General features: G+C 39.9%; 1 protein-coding gene across 1 annotated transcript in view; it reads right to left on the bottom strand.

Annotated features, from left to right (window-relative positions):
* The window catches only part of Sol1 (CUB domain-containing protein Sol1), a 269,862-nt gene that overhangs the window by 19,938 nt on the left and 231,838 nt on the right, over nt 1-18,086 (bottom strand). Inside the window, exons 9-10 of the mRNA XM_029311762.2 lie at nt 10,538-10,724; nt 5,153-5,343 (exon numbers count right to left, since the gene is read on the bottom strand). Of these exons, the coding sequence (XP_029167595.1) occupies nt 5,153-5,343; nt 10,538-10,724 (378 nt within the window). The remainder of the gene's footprint in view (nt 1-5,152; nt 5,344-10,537; nt 10,725-18,086) is intronic.

The following is an 18,086-nucleotide window of genomic DNA, read 5'->3' as shown; positions in this document are numbered from 1 at the left end:
ATCGTAATAAAAATGTTCTGTAATAATAGTCATTGACATTTTTAAGAGATTTTGGATTTCTCAATATTGTTAAATTACATTCTCACCTTTCCGTACATAATATATCGAAAGATGTTCCTAAACTATCTTATATACGTACGTTACAGATATTATAACTACGCATGTTGCACATCGAAGGAGCAAACAATCTCGCCGTGTTTGTTGTTGGACAGCGTTTGTACTACAAACTTTGGTATCGAGGGTACTCTCGGGATTGCGTGTCGGTCGAACGAATCTCCGTTAACCGGTGAGAGAGTTACACGGGGTAGACGGGAAACCTATTTTGTTTCGCCGTGGCGATTCCACAATTGAGATTCACGCACGGGTGCTTGAAAGAGGGAGAGAAAGGGCGAGAGAGAGAAAGAGAGAGAGAGTCTCTCTCGGTTCCGGTATTCGCGGCGGTATCCGGAGAACGGCGGATCCAATAAAATGGTACGTTTAGTTGCCCGTTACTCCGATAAAGCCTAGCCGAGGCGACCTACGGCATCAATTTTTCAAGGTTGCCGAGACGAGAAATTTTCTCCGTCTTGCCGGGGAGAGAGTGAGTTGCTTCTCTTCCTCCGATGAAAGCGGATACGTAATCTCGTGGCTATATACTGGATATATACTGAGTGTATTGAAAGTAGCTATACTCTTCATACTTTACGTTTTAACGTATAAGAATATTTAATGTATATATCACATATATATCTTTTGTTGCGAGAGATTTCTTGCTATTCTTCTTTTAAAATCTCATCATGACAGCGACTGGGCGAGATCTTTCTATCAGTATTTTTTAATATGAATTAGGAAAGATCTCTCTTTCTCTCATTTGTACAGTTTAGATCATTTTCTACTAGAGACAATATTTTAACAAAATTAAGAAGGGAATGTTGGTAGTAATTTACATATCACCAATTATAATTTCAAGATTTATTGTAGAGGACAAAAATCATCTCCCACTTTGATTCACATAGGAATCGCTCTTGGTTCCCGAGATATGTCATTTTGATATATATAGTACTTTTAATCTTATTTTCACCTAAAAATTCTTTTCGTGTTCTGTTCAAAAGAAGGTCAAAGTCACACATTCGCGGTCGTCCGCTCTCTACGCAAAACGAGACTTAACGAATGTAACTTTATGCTAATTTGACATTTTTTTAGATAAAAAATATTTTTAATTAACGTGTGATTTAAAAAATTTTTCTACATTCGTGTTTCAAATATATACAGTTCAAGAAATAAATTAATTTATCTTAATCTAATTTATTCATCACCTTCATCTTCAATCTTCATAAATACAGTAATCCATAAATCAACGTCATCCCATTTATATCTTGGACATTTATAATTATCGGCAATGTTTAAAATTATTACACTCATCGTGTATAAATTTGGATATTCGTATACGATTATATCCAACATCATATAAGTGCATGCAAACACATAGGTATATAATATAAGTGATCAAAGCGAGTGAAAAATGCAAGAGATTAAAAAAAAAAAAAAAAAAAAAAAAGAGGAAGATAGAAAACGATAGAAAGGGACTCTAAGCTCGCGCTCATTTCTCCTTCTCTTTTTTTTCTAGTATACGTGGCGTATCCGTAAAATTGATAAAGTTTCGCAAGAACTTTTATAATACCCGGTAGAAGAATGTTCAAGTATATACGAGCTGGCAATTTATGTTACTCCAGAACACGACGCGCTGCATACCGAAGTCGGGCGGGATGGGCGGAAGCTAGGATCGTCCCGAGCTAGGGTGTACCTATATGTATATGTATGCACGCAAGGGCTGCTTATCACACTTCTGCGTGGGGTATAACTGTCGTTAAAATCGTCCGGTGATCTACATTACAAAAGATTCACCGGCGTCTCGCAGTTCGGTACAGCGGCGACGCTTCGGCTTCGCCGAGGCTTCCCTTTCGTCGTTTCCTTCCTTCCTTCCTCTGGCCCTTGCCTCGCCCAACTTTGCAATTGTAATCAACGATAACGATTCCGGCACCTCGTTTTACTATTCGCGCGGAATAACTCTCTCGAAATGCAAAACGCTCCCTGTTCCAAGGTGGTATTTAAAGGACGGTCGCGTCTCGTGTGAACCTGTCGCTTTTTTAGCCCTTTTGCTTCCCGTACAAGGTAGTTTGGAGGACGTTTCGACGTGTTTCGGAAATCTCGAGTGTATAAAGTGGAATTTTTAGGCTTTGACGATGTAAATTAATTAATAAAATTTGTTACAATGTTGCGAAAAATTAAAAAAGTGATAATTTTAAAAATTGTGATAATTTTTGCACATAAATGCACTAAACTTTATATGCGAAAATTGTATGTAACCAGCTGTATTTTTTACACGATACAATTTTATTTTATTTCAAGAATTATATATATTTAAAAAAAATACAAATTTATTTTGATATTACATAAAATGTTTGAATTTCTCTCATAAAAATCCAAATCTCTCTCAATTTTTTTTTTAATTCTTATTAAACAGTTTATATATGCAATATCGTTTATTTAATAGTATAATATAAATAATATAAATGCATAAAGGGACGTTTCTAAAGTTTCTCCTTAAGATTTTATAGCGCTGGCATATTGTGAGAACCATGCAATCTCTCATCTTCTGATATCCCAGTGCGTTTCATTGAAACAAAGGATTTAAATACGTTCTATATAAAGAGTTACGTGGTTAATCAAAGTTCGGCGAAACGCCGTAATTCTCGCTGTATATGGCTCGGCAACAATGCAATGTACGACGCGCCCGTATCAACTTTGTCTAGAGTTGGTCGGAAATATTGCGTCGCAACTGAGCGTCGAAGTTCGGAAGCAGAATACGTCGGGTTACGTTAAAGCGTTACCGCTAATACAGCGGTAAGTTTCAAACCGTTTGATGCTAGACGTAGGGATTCGTACATACGTATGTACAAACGCGTCGAGACAAACAGCGAAAGTATAGTTCGAATGTCGAGACGCGACTACGACGATGTTGTTTTACAAAAGCAGCAGCATCCTTCCATCGTTACGATGAATTCGTCAATCCGTCACCGTCTCACTCGGCAAGTCGACAACGTTTTTCCCTCTGTCAGCCACTTTCGCGAAGAATACGTCGCCCTTCTAACTCGTCTACGTCGACGATATTTGGCCCGTTCGACCGAATTCCGAAACTTCCGGTCGACGTCCTTTTTCCTCACCCGCGAAACTAAACGACTGCGAGCATCGACGTAGCGATAAGTCTTCGCGGGAAAACGTCGACGGTTTGACGCGAAGTGTCGTCCACGTCGTCGACGAGGCAGATACGGAGATCGATGGTCCAAGTCGCCTTTCGAAATGGATTCTCGTGTTATCGCGACGCGAAACTAACTCGCGACAATTCTGCGTCGAGAGAGGGAAAAAGATGGACGCGAGATTTTTTAAATTCAGGGGAAGAGAAGAAAGTCTAATTTAGTTCAGAAGGAACTAATTGCAAAAAGGGCGGGTTGCACAGTTAGAGTTCATAAATTTTGCAAGTGTTTGTCGCTGTGCTGTGTGGCGATTTTATCTCGACCGTCATTGCGATATGAGAAGTGAGATTTGTATATATGTGTGTTGCGTCGCGCGACTTCTCTTTCGAACGATGTCATAATTATTAGTTACTAATTTCGAAAGAGAGAGGCAGATACCGCACGGGGAGCAAATGTATCGCGCGGTTGACACGCACGTGTCAGTCCGGAATGACAGTCCGCCGTTTCCTCCCAAAGGAAATGTCCTAGTCAGCGCGTAGAATGTTATTCCCGGGAGAGATCGGCGAGTCCTTTCTAAGACGCGTCATATCGATTCGTCGCCAAGAACGTCGTTGTGCTTGTGACAGTTCGGGAGTGAGAGACTCGCGTCTGATTTTCTGCAGAAGGGAGGTAGGGAGAAGGAAAGGGCGTCGACTGCGAATCTCTTCCTGGTGTCCGTTCCAGTTCGATTGGCGAATGCCTACTTCGATTTGCGATCCCGTCTCTCGTCGAGGACTCTTCCAAGTCCTACTTATGTGGGCCACCCCTTCGTCGAAGAGAGACCCGCATATCCCTCGGCGCACGATAATTCAGCCGCAAAGTTTCCGTGGCGGGATACGTTTCCCGCTCGTAAAAATTAAGCTCAAACTTGCCCGTTAACATTCATAATACCGCGGAACCGTTGAGAGAGTGAGAGAGAGAGGCGACTTTGCCGGAAACTTCGTCGCCCCGTATCTCTTTCCGCCGTTTCGAAATAGGTCGGATCCATTTTGCCGCGTTTCAATTATGCGATAGCGCGCGCGAACTTTCGACCGATGGTCGGGCGAGAGTAAGAGAGAGAGAGGGAGAGGAAAGGCGATAAAATACCCCGGCATAATCGAGCGATATTCATTCCTTAACTGATGGTACGGCAAAGTTGTCTATTTCCCACTCTCCGCTGCCACGCTAGCCTGATATTTGAGACAGATTGTTTGCGTGGCTGTCGGGATTCTCTCTTTCTCTCTCTCTCTCTCTTATCCGCAAAACTTTGGCTCGCACAGAGAGATACACTCTCTCGACTTTCCGCGTTACGGGATCCAAGACGAATACACTTCGCGATCCATTTGTTCCGCTACCAATGGCTGTTCCCGCCCGTGTGCGTTACAATCCGCGTTGCTCCTCACCTGCCTGGTGATAAACGGCGGAACGTGGGGAGACGCATTGCTATCGCGATAGAATACTCGGCGGAAATTGAAATTTTGACGGGACATAGGTACCCATAGGAGAGAAAGCCCCGGGATATTCTCCCTTTCTCCATCCCTATATAAGACCGTACGTCACCGAGGGGTCGCGATTCTCGCGCCGCGAGAACACGTTTCACGTCGATAAGTTATTCTCAATGATGCTCGTCGTCCATCTGTGGACCGGAACATTCTTGATCGATTTTCACGGTAGGACAATACCAGGTATAAATCTAAACTCCGCTCGCTCGCGCACAGAGAGAAATCTGTGTCCTCCGCGCCTCGGGGAGGATTCGATTTGAATTTTACAGCATGGAAATAGTACACGAGAACTTTTTCCTCCTTTATCCTTCCTCTATGCTTCTATCGCATTTGTATATGTGCCACGAATGCGGCCTTATTATTAAAGACGATGTCTATATAAATGTGTCACACACTTACTTTCCATGAAGGAGTACGTCGCTTTAAAGCCTTTTGAATGGCGGGAAGACGTCACCCCTTGAAACTCCAACGAGAGCCGCGGACCGTTGCTCATGATAGGCCGCGGCGATGTTTCTCCACAAAACGAGTCTATCTTTTCCTTTTTCCCGTCTATGTGCACGAATGCCACCAGCGAGTCGATCCCTTCGCAGCTGTAACAGAGAAAAGGAATATATTTATATATACAAGAGATGTATATATACATATATATGTATTCAAAATTGGTTATTTAATTCATTTCGAACGCGCGCCTCATATACAATATATTTGCGGCTGTGCGCAACAACCAAAATTTGATACCTCCGAGCGCGATAATTATTGCGGAAAACCAACAATTTCCATATAATTTCAATAATTGCAGATAAAATATCTCTCGTTTCTCTCGCGCAATTATTTTATAATGTAATATTATGAAATGGAATGGAAGAATGAAAAAGATACATAACACGTGGACGGAGCAAAATTTGATTTGAAAGGAATATTATCTGCGTATACATATATGTATATATATATATATGCAGCTTTTCATCATTATTGCATACTCTGTTAAAACAACAATTTCAATCGCGATTTTATTCGATGTTTATCATTTATCGTCGGAGGAATCGTTATAGACACATCAATCGACTCGGTTGTGTTAAAAGAACCGTCTCTCTGAAAACGACGAAAGCCCCGTTACAAAACGCATACTCGATAGGAAAAACTTTTCATTTCCTCGACAAAAGACGTTCCACTTCTATCCCTCTGGGGGAGGACTCCGCGTATTTCCATTCGCTTCTGATTTCGCGTCCTGTTAGAACACAAGGAACAGGAATCAAGATGTATTTGTCCCGGTACGCCGCGCCGGGACACGATGTGTACGGCAACACGTTGTGCAACGCGTTGTCCAATTTTATATTCCGGCGCTTACGACGCCGCCGGCGAACTTTGAACGATAACTCGACACCGAGTTGACACTGTCGCGTAGTCTGGACTCTTCTTCGCTTCGGAAACTCTCGTGACACCCTCTCTCTCTCTATCTCTCTCTCTCTCTCTCACCGTTGTCGCGGCGAAATTATCCGTTGCAATCTGTTTGTCTCCGCGGTTAGCGAAATACTGACTAACTACAATTAACTCGACGAAATTTAATCGCGTTTATCTGTTGCCAATTGCATGTTTTAATGTTTATCGTAAATTCTCTCGTTCTTTATATAATATATTTAATATAAAATAATTATGTCATGTATACATACCATATGTAGTAATTATAGTCTCGCGTTATACGACATAATAATTGCTTTTCATTTACATCAAAACTTAGATAAATCTCACTTTTGTGTTTTTTTAACATGGGTGTTGAAGAAAGACAGAAGTGAGATTTATCTGAGTTTTAATGTAAATGGAAAAAGCAACTCTTATGACAGAAGATAAGGGAAACTTGTCTAAATGCTTCTAGATTGTATTCTCTACCACATTTATAAACCCCCATCTAATTAATTATAATGTAGAATACATTTTATCTCTCTCTCTCGTAATACTTCATTAATTTCGAATAATATGTTGTTGTCAGACGTATTATACGCGAGAAAATACAATACGTTTAAAAAATAATTTAAAATTAAATAAAATTATAATTTAATTTTAACAACATGTATAACATCTTAAAATTTATAATTTATTTTATACTCAAAGATAAATATATGTTATCTCGATATTTAATATATGATTCTTTGGAATTTTGGTACTATTTAAGCAAACTTATATTAAAGAAAACGAAAGTGCAGATCAATCAAATTTGTTTGTGTGTGGAGCGTCGTTGGACCAATAATTTGGATGTCTAAATCGATTACGCTGGAATATGCGCGTTGCATTTATATCAGCAAATATTAGTCGCAAAGTGCTACTTTTCCGAAAGATTTTCGAGGAGCAGCGAATATCGCATTTGCGAAGCTGCAAATGCAAGTAAACGTGCAACTAGTACTTCAACTTTTTCTGCGTAATGTATATGTGAAACATATGAAACTTTATTTTGAAATGCGATATTTTAAAATGCAGAAAACCAGCATTAAAGTTAGAATCATTAATAATATATATCCGCCTCTTCTTGCTCTTTTGTCTCAAGTTAACTTCAACACAACAGAAAAATTTGACTAGCCAAAGTAATACGATGTAATGTTGCAAAATATACACGCAGAAAATTCGTTTTTAAACTTACATTAGAGGGAACTTTGAGAAAGAGAATACACTTTCTACGTGGTATTTAAATATCGAGCATATACTTGCAGAACCGTTTTACGTATTGTGTTAAACATGAAAAAGAAGCAAACGTGTTTACCTTTTCCTTTTCGCAAAATGTTACGGCACATAAGCTTGAAAGGAACACAATCACGTATAAAACTCATTCTCGTATAAAAATAAAGCCTCGTTTCCATTACCGTACATTTAGCGGCTTTTGAAAATGTCCCTATTATACCCTCCTTCTATTTGAAGCTCAACGTGCCGCGGCAATTTACTGTATTCCCATACAGCACCGATAGATTGCAAAAACATTACAACAATCTTTCACCGCAATATTGCAATATTGCAAATTCACTGCAAAATGTTGCTACATCATTGCTGTTGAATTGCAGCAATGTTAAAATGTCCGCTTTTTGGAAGATTGCAACAAAATATTACAACAACATTGCAATGTTATGAATTTGCAATAATGCATTGTTATTGCAACCATAAACTAATGTTGCATATACAGGTATATAAATGTAAATAAATCATTAATGAAAATACGTTGTAATTAATTTATATATATTACAATATATAAATTATAGAATTTGGATTACATGCAATATTTCCGAAATATTAATGTCATGTTGCTACAAGTGTGCTGGAATTTTGTGCACCTATATCTCTGCAATGTCTTTATAATGTTGCATTGCAACTTGCAACATTGCAACGTTGCTGCAATATAATTGCAATAATCTGTGCTGTATGGGTTATAATTACAAGCAATTGTCTCGGGGGCACGATTTACAATGGATGGCTTTAAATCGGCCAATTTACGATTACGGCAAGACACGACTCGAACTAGTGGAATACGAGTAATAAAGAATATTATTCGTCCCTTTCTCTCTCTCCTTGCGCAAGGCCTATAATATGTGCGCGAACATCATTGCGCGGTAACGATTTCGTACATGAGCAAATTTGTGCGACTGCATGAATGCGCCGCGGCCGCTCGGAGGAAAATTTCGGACCAATCCATTCGGATGATTGGAAGGAAACTGGGCAGAGTAAAATCAGATGTCGACGAGGAGCTCTCCAACGTTCTATTCACGGGGCAACCCCTTCAGCATTTGAATGCGCTCGAATGGCTTTGCTGCGCGCATTACAAACAGATACATTATGAAGCGTCTGCCTATTATAAACAGACGCGAGAGACAAGATGATGCTTGTATTATTTTGATGGGATATATATGTTGTTCTTAAGGGAAAGGATACATTGGATGCGGGATCTTTGTAATTCTCATGTTAGCATCAACGCTAAATTAACAGATTCAAATCTTTTTCAGAACTTTTTCGCTCTCTTTCTCATTTATTCGATTTTTGCTTGTTGCAGACAAGAGTGATTTTTTCCCTTTGAAACTAATTTTTTCTTTTACATTTTAAATTTTAATTAAGTTTTAAGTTACATGTGTCCTTTTTGCTAACTGTGGTAAAATTTTGATGTAACTTTGGAAATGACAATTTTTTAATATTAAATATAATCTTTAATTGAATCAAATTATAATCTATTTATTTTTGAATAGATTTTAAAAAGAAGAAAATAAGTAATTAGGCAAAGTTGACATGCTTTATGAATATAAGATATGTCTTTCGAATATGATTATTTTTTTCTATCGTGAAAAATCATTAAAGGAATTGTTTAAATAAAACTGTATATTTTTGAATCTGCACGAAATTGCGGTCTACATTCGAGTGAATAGCCATTCAATACTAATCAAAGTTAGACAGAATAGCCATTCAACACTAATCAACGTTAGCCAAAAAAAACAAATTTGAAAAATGTGCTCTAAATACAATATTGCACTAATAAAATATTTTTTATATCGAGATTTTTGAAACTCCTCATTTATAGCACATATATATGCGCGTTATGATTAACATTTTTTATTAGCTTCGATTATACAACGATGAAAATTTTATGCACATATATTAATTAGCTAATTCCATAATTAGATATTTTCCATTGTTAAAGAGGCGAGTGAAAAATTTTTTATTTGAAACTTTATCGTTTTATATGTCATTAGTATGCGATGAGGAAAAGATTGCATTATTCTCATCGATCATTAGTTCTTGGATTTTATTTGATCGTAATTATCATCTTAAAGACAGGTGGGCTCTTGATTATCGCCGAATGCATGACAGAGACAATTGTGAAACGTCGGTTAAGTACCACTTAAACGTTAGTTCAACGGTACGCTGAAACCCTAATTAAATGGTGTTCAAGATCAGCCACCCGGAAAACGAATGAAGGGATAAGTGATCGCGGCCGGTACAATTCTCGGAGAAAGCATTGTATCAGAGACGGTTTCCCCGGGATTTCCCGTGGCTGATTTGCCTTTTCGGCTGTGGCGACGCAGTTCCTCTATTCAATTTCTACGTTTACAATGTGTCCTCCACTTTGAAATTATGTCAAGGTGCTCTCGAGAGATTAATCAGATTTTGAAGAGATCCGATCTTTTTTTGCACGGATTAAATAAATCTTCTATCGTCGATGAAGCGATCTATGAATTTCGATGAATGAAAGAGGAGAAACGCGAGAGAGATGCGTCGATATGTCATTAAAACAAATTCCCAAAGCGACGATTTTATTAATCGTTAAATTGAGACTTGGGTTTCTCCGTTGCTTTCCGTAGCATCCGTTTTCGATATAGAATTATAAGATAAAGTATACGAGTACGCGACGTCTCGTGAAATTTTGAGATTGCACTTATCGTAATCCCCGACTCGGGGCACTTCGAAGATAAAGGCAGATGACATCCGTTACGGGCACAAATACATAATGTACCGCGCCTTTTGTGTCGTAAGAATGGACTAACATAAGAGGTACTAGACACGATGATATGAATCGCGAGAGTGCACCGTTACTAAACGCAACGACGTTGAATGCACCCTCGTAAAAACACGTCATCGTACTTTTGTAAATCGTGACACAATATGAATCGATCGTACAACCCCCGTGTCTTTCGCGAGGAACGGAGATAGAATTCTACTCGTTTATTCCGATTCACTGGAGACACTTGAAAATTATCCGTGTGTGTTCGCGTCTGCGCTCATATACAAAATTAGTCGAAAAGTATATAATGAACTTACTCATTCGCACCGTTCGGCGAGTGAAACAGATTCAGATCCTGAAATGTCACCTGCACCCGTTCCTTTCCTCTTCCTTGGAAGTCGTATGTACAGTGCGTCCTGGCCGGATACGGGTTCGGATATCCAGGCGACATGACTATCCCCGTTTTCGTCGAATCGCTGTTGTAAACCATGTCGCACAGCGATGCTGTAACAAAGAAAGACGCGCGGTGACTTAACGAGCGACAACAGTCGACGAACAAAAAAAAGGACGAATGTAACGAAAGTAATTAATTGACGCGCGGCGTCGGCGCGCCAAAGGGAGGGAAAGAAGGGGCTAATTAAATTACACGACAGCTTTCTTTCGTCGCGGCGCGCTCGTTCCTTTTTTCCTCTTTTTTTCTGCGTCGAAAGATACGCTGTACGAATTAAATTATGAATATTCCGCGTTTTAATTACAAGTGCCTTACGCATCGGTGGTTCGCTACAATGTACAAACGAGCTTCGGCTGTGTTGCGTGAAAATCGCGCAAAGCCTGCAAAAACACGATAATAATTATGTGGTACATACTTATTATTACAGTTATATTAGTGGAAATGAAATATATCCTCTTTCTCTCGAATCAGGACGTATGAAACATTTTTTGAATTTCGCTCTTGAAGGCATGGAAGATACGGTAACAAAGGGAAACATTTCGCTTGTTAGAGATGCGACGAATAAATTTCGGAACCGTTTTTCTATTATCACGTATCCAAAAATAAATGGAAATTGATACGAATAATTGTATGTATAGTCTTTTCGTCGCGCTCTTTTTTACAGATCGTCGTCTTTATGAATCCGCGCAGCTTTAAGATTAAACGAGTCTCGCGAGGATAAGAGCGCGCTCGAGGTACGAAATTATTTAATGTGATAAATATATCTTAACCCCGCGTATAACGGCACCGCGATTGTGGCGCGTTTCGTTTCTCGAGAGTCTCTACGCTTTAATCTTCCCGACAGTTATTAATCTTTCCGTAATTTAACGCCAGAATCGCTGAGGTACGCTTCGCAAGATGAATCTTCTGAAGAAACGCCGTCATTAGGTAACCCTTGGCGTTTTACGAATGTGGGTACTTGTATATCTCCTTGTGAATATATTTTCCTATGAGAGCTCTCTTTTCTCTCTTTCTCCCAATTAAATGCAGCACCGTATATTTATTCCTGCGTACAATAAACAGTTCCACGGTACAGTTAAATTTTGAGTCGACTCCTTTTAAAAGAAATTAAAATTACATAATTAAATATACGTATGCCTGCCAATGTCCGATAAATCATGATGAAACGAAAAATATAATGTAATGATGACAAATCGTTGAACACGTTCGTGTCATCGTATGCAGATCGCGATAATAATCAGGATTTATCTTCCTAAATAAATGAACGGATCATCGCGTATCGACAGTGTTAATTTATCGTTGACTTGGTCCAGGTTGACTGGCCGGTAATTAATATTGCTATACGATGCGTGTAATCGGGAGGTTCGAAAACCCAGTTTAGGGACGCAATAATGCATGGTCGAATACGAAATCTGTCTCTCTCTCTCATAATTCATCGTTCGCCCGTGTAACATGCGGTCCGAGACGCGTTTTCGTGTCTGTGAGACGCGAAGAAATTCGATAAAACTGTCATTTGGCCGCAGTCATCGTTGCTGCAATCTCACCGGTTTCAAAGCCGCCGTCGACAATAGCTTTTATCGAGTTTGGAAAAAGTAACGCAATATCTCGGCCTGCCAACTACCTTAACGACCTTCGCGTACAACGTGGATTCTCTTTTCTCTCTCTCTCTCTCTCTCTCTCTCTTTCATATATATTTACACATAGATGGACACACATATATAAGCGCGAAACATTTTAGGAGATGATTCTCTGTCGAAAATTAAGGGAGGTTTCTTATATAAACACATATTATTATATCCCTCCCTGAAGAATTGCAAAATTTTTCTAAAGAGGAAGATAAAAAATTAAGTTTTTATTTTTTTAAATATTAATAAATATCCCTTTTATTAGTGGAAAATATCCACCAAATTTCAATTTTTTAATTTGTCTGAGAAAAAAAATAAAAACTTAATTTTTACCTCCTTCTTTAGAAAAGTGTAACTCCTCAGGGAGAGATATAAGAGTATTTTATATAAGTAACTCCTTTTAATTTTTGACAAAGAATCATCTAAAATTTCTCGCACTTATTTAGATACATCCTGTATATATTTGGTGCCTCTCTGTAAATTGTAAAAAGAAAAGTATATTTGTATCAGTTCCGGTGCGGCGCTTTTAATGGTTGCGCTCGAGAGAGAAAGGCGGCATTGATACAACGGGGAAATCTGGATGAACTGAAAACTGGAAAGGCGCAAGGTATCAATGCGTCGTCGTCGTTGTCGTCGTCAGTCATGAATGTTGCATGAGTGTTTGTATCAGAAGCGTACTTATCTCGAACTCTGCGTCGTTACGAGAATATTGGAAATATCGTTCTGGTGCACTGTGCTCAAGTTCGTCCCTTTTGATCCGTTTCTCTCTCTCTTTCTTTCCTCTTACAGAGTCGTTTTTAGCTCCATTTCCGCCCCGAGACTACAGTATGCCTATAGTAATGTGTTCGGCGTGTGTTAAGGAAATACGTATCGGCATGAATGTTTGAAGAGAAACGCGAAGCATTTTCTCGAGAATATAGTCTGTGTCGAAATTTCACATATTTCCTCCATTTCTCTATATATTATATCCTTAGCCGAGCGATATATATATATATATATATATATATTTAATCTTAGATAGAGAAATTGCGTCCGCCCATTAATTTCCTCTGTCGTGTTTCTTGGTCGTTTCGTCAATGCATAATTTTCACTCCAACGGCATATTATTGGAAATGTCGGGACTGAAAATGCGCATTATGCTGTGCCATAATGGCCGCCCTTTAAGCTTTCTTATTGTTGAGCATTGCGTTGCGTCGTATATACTCTCGCGCGGAAAACTTAGGAAAATGTGCGCGCCGCAAAAAAGAAGGCAGCAAGCAGACGTTATACGATTTTGCGGGCATTTAACGTCGTGAAAATAGTAGTATGCGACGGGACCGAGCCGTGTTGACCACGTGTGTTTAACGATATTCGATTAAAAATGCATTAATCCCTCGTGAAAAGTCGGCGTTACGTGGGTTAATTATATGCGTAATTCGCGCAATTTTCCTTCAATTAATTAATTCGTGGATAATATCATCGGCCCGAAGGATGCGAAAATTATGATTCATCCAGCATCTGCATAATTTATCGCAATTTCTCTTCGAGCATTATTGATGTAATCTTTTGAATATCGTTTATAAAGGGAGTCAAATAACATCGGACAAAAATGAGAGAGGAAGAGGAGATGCGGCAAGCATTTTAATTTGCATTCATGAGTCGTCCTCTCAAAATTCTTACAGTCACCAAGTACGTCTTCCGTTTGGGAAACGAATTCACTTACGGCGATCAATTTCTCTATACTCGCGCGAATATTGCTCGCTGTCAGACGCGGCCCGTTCCGGCGAGATTGGCAATCGACAGTTTTTAGAATAGCGCGATCGTTGCTTATATAAACCGCCATATATTATGCATGTGAAACGATGTGAAACGGGGTTCGAGAGAGGGAATGTTATCGCTTGCATTTCCGTCTCGCGACTTTAGTACGAGTGTGTAACGTGTGTCTAGTACGAGCGCCGCGGTCTAGCAATCGCTCCGCGCGCTAATAATGCATGGAAACGTTAATGTCCGACAGCGATTAACGCTCTAAATACGAAGCGGCGCAATTTCACGTTGTCGCTTTACAGCCGCGAAAAAAGAAGTTTTAGAACCGCTTCCCCTACGGTGACGATTTCACCGTGTTATTTTAGAAACTTCCACGTCGCGTCGAGTAATTGCGCAATACACACACATACGTAGATATATATGTATACGTGCACGTGATATGCGCGTTGCACGGCGTTGTCGGAATAGTTTTAAGCTCGTTTCACTGGCGCTACTGCGAGATATATCCGCAAGCCGCCCTTGTATATAGCCAAGTGGTCACGACGGGCGAAAAGCCTTCACAGCGTTCCACTTTTCTCCCTCTTCCTCCCATCCGTTCTCCATCGCGTAACGTAACGTAAAACCTCCCGGGGTTGACAATCCCGCCGTCTTACCACAATCGCGGATTTCCTAATTAAACAGCACATTTAGCCGGGAACAACCGAGTCAGCAGCCGCCACCGCCGGCCCCACGGCGGGTATTAATAATTTACGAACTTTGTTGAAATTAATTTGAACGCCATTTGCGAGCCGCGTCTTGGCGGTAAGTCCTGTCCCAACTCCGCAGATTTAAGCAACTCTACCCCTTTCTCCATCCACCTCTCACTCAGCAGAATCCGTGGAGGGCGGGAGGGAGTATATCCGCCACGGGTTTCCGGTTCCGCTCCAATGATGAACGTTCATATTTTCTTGCGCATTTTGGCGTAACTGTGCACGAATATATATATATATATATATATATATATACGTGCAGATCCAATGCGCACCCAGCAGCAGAAGCAGTAACTGCAGTGGTAGCTGCAGCAGTCGCTTGCAAAAAGTTCGTCGCCGCGGCCACGGAATTTAATTTTCAGACTTTAAATCAGACTTCTTAGACACCCGACTCTCCGATCATTCCGAAACGATGATCGGCGCGATGACAAATTACACTCCGCGTTATTTACGCGCGTATCGATTACGTCTCGAGCTCTTAAATTATACGCGCGGACACGGTGAACGCAAAAAATATAAAATTATCGGAAACCAGGGGGAAAATTGTGTTTCTGTGGTATATAAGAATTTGTAGAATTTTCTACTTTAAATTAAATCAATGAAAACGTCATTGATTAAAACAGCGACAAGATTAATAAGTGTTTTATTGATCTTTAGTTAAAACACACTTTGCTTCTCCGTCTTGGTTTACTTACGTAGCGGTAAGATTTTTTTTCATTAGAAAATTAATAATATCTGGATAGATATCTGGAATAAAAACACAACCATTCAAATTCAGAGTTATATGCAAAAATTGCCTTTATTTTGCTTTTAACAATAAGATAATCAACTCATAAAAATGAGTAACTCTTTTATATATACCTACGAATTTCTCTTATATACTTTTTATAGGTTTTTTTATTATGATTATACTTTTACTGTTTTGTTACATTTATAATTAAAACTACTGCTTATTAGTAACAATAATAGAAATGATAAAAACTCAATATACTGATTTGATTAAAAAAATTATTATTGGATTCGCAATTCGCGTCAGACGCATTTACGGTGAAAATACACATAGGTGTACGTCGGAGTTTGTAAATATGTATATATAAACTCGAGTTATTTCGCTCGACCGGGAAAAAAAATATCGCTAATTAATCTTTCATGTGGCAGTAGTTTTTGCGATATATATTGAATATTATTAGAAGTAACAAAGGAGTCTCCGTTTTTTTTTTAAAGACTTTCCCGCTTATTATCGCACGCCACCGGTGTTAGCGAGAGATTCTTTTTACAACGCTTCCGGCAGCGTAATACGTCGCGTACATGTAAGATAATTCATTAATTACGAAGCTTTCCAGACAACGGCATCATTGTTGCATAAGCGTCACTAAGTGCTCTTTAACGCGTGCCCTTTTCTCTCTTCCTCGTTTTTTTTGCGTCTCTCCTCTCCGAGGACGGCGCGCGAATAGCCGCTGCGAATAGATGAAGATAAAAAAGATGTAGCCGGCGGCCTAGAAAAAGGTTATCACCTACTTTAACGGCTAGCGAGCAGCTCGTTTATCGTTAGCAGGCGCATTAAGTGACCTTTGAGATCTCGCAAGTTCAGCATACTTTATTATTCGGCAAAGGTCAATAGTTCACCCATTACAATTTTATCTCGCGCGGACCGTATGTGCAATTGACGTACTTGTACGTATATATGTATATACAAGGTGTCCGGTAACTAACGGACCAACGATTACAAATGGATTCTTTGGTCAATTTGGGAACGATTTTTTCTCAGTCGAAAAAGGTCATCATTTTTTACAACTTTCCAATATTTGTCATTATGTATCTTTATAACTAAGCCTCAAATTTAAATTTTATTATAGTAAACTCTACCTGAAATTAACTGAAGAATGTAATTATGTTAGATTTTTAACTCCAAAACGTTTTAGTTTTCAATTATTGACTTCTCAACATTTTTGCTAATTGTAAGGAAAAATCGTCTCCAAATTGGCCAGAGAATCCGCCCTTAATCATTGGTTCGTTAGTTACCGGACACCCTGTATACGCGAATCTCTGAACGTCTCCTCTCGATCCGCGTTTTCGAAGAAAAGATTTGATATAGAAAAAAAAAAAATGCAATTTTCTTGTTTCACCTTGACGTTGGCACGACGAATAAAGGCATACTTTTTTTTTTTGTAAATGCCGCAGAAATAATTGAAAAGCTTGGCACGCGGTACGCGGCACCATTTAATCGTTGAAAACGAATATGTTTCAATGGAACGTCCTTCAAAAAAATCTCGCGGATGGTATTGGAAACTCTCGGCGAAACTTTTTTCAATTTCTCTCGCGGTTCTCTTTTCGCCAAGACCGATAATCAAAAACCCTCGCGCGTCACGAAAGTCGTCCGATCGAACGACAATGTCCAGCGCAAGAATGTCGTCGGCGCGGCTGGGATGAGGTGACGGTATTCAATTCAATGTCATCGATAAGACACACGGGACGACTAAAAGGCGCACGGGTATGACGCACGCCGGAAACAGACCTCGGGTCTTTAGTCGGGAAATACACCGCGGATACGTCGCGTGGTTTTGTCTCACAGAAGTGCGCTGTACAACTTTCGTTCCGCCTGGTGAAGAAAACGACGAGGAAACGAGAGACAAAGAGAGGGAGAGACGAACGAACTTCCTCCGAGAGAGGAGATAAGCTTCGTCGAGAGGGAGAGCAAACGAGCAAGGAAATGAGAAAAGAAAGAAAGAGAGGGAGGCGGAAGGCAACTTACTTAACGTTGCTACAAAATGGAACGGTAACTAATTCCGACTAGGTCGGCTGATTTATCGGCTTTTCGCACCGCGTCGTCGCACTTTGCGCGCCTTCGCCCGATTTGTCGCTTTTCCTCATCGTCCCCATCTCGATATCTCCTCCTCCACTGTCGCCCAACGACGTTCGATTGTCGCGATTGTCTGTCGTGCTGTTTGCGTCTCGTAAATTATAATTGCGTTATTTCCCGCCTGTACAAGTATAATGCAACCCCTTTCCTTCGATGTCCCGACGGCCGAATATTTTGATCGATATCACTTCCAACGTTCGATCGCCATTTCCATTAGCTGATGAGCTGTGCCCTCTCGGGAAAGAATAGAAAAAGTTGGGCGCGATAGACGGGGGTGGAAGGCGAAGTGATAAACTCGTGCTTTACGGAGGCAACCGGTGTCGGCGCGCGTTAAAGTCAATGAAATATTTAATCTGTGCGTTTCGCGATTACATCGACGCCCCTAGAGAACTCCTCTTTCGAAGGAGAAGACTCTTTCGAGCGAATCACCGATATTAA

This window comes from Nylanderia fulva, unplaced genomic scaffold (assembly GCF_048542155.1).
Source record: "Nylanderia fulva isolate GAGA-0341 unplaced genomic scaffold, ASM4854215v1 Scaffold8, whole genome shotgun sequence".
In the NCBI taxonomy this organism is placed as follows: domain Eukaryota; kingdom Metazoa; phylum Arthropoda; class Insecta; order Hymenoptera; family Formicidae; genus Nylanderia; species Nylanderia fulva.
This window is presented reverse-complemented; position numbering and strand designations above follow the sequence as displayed.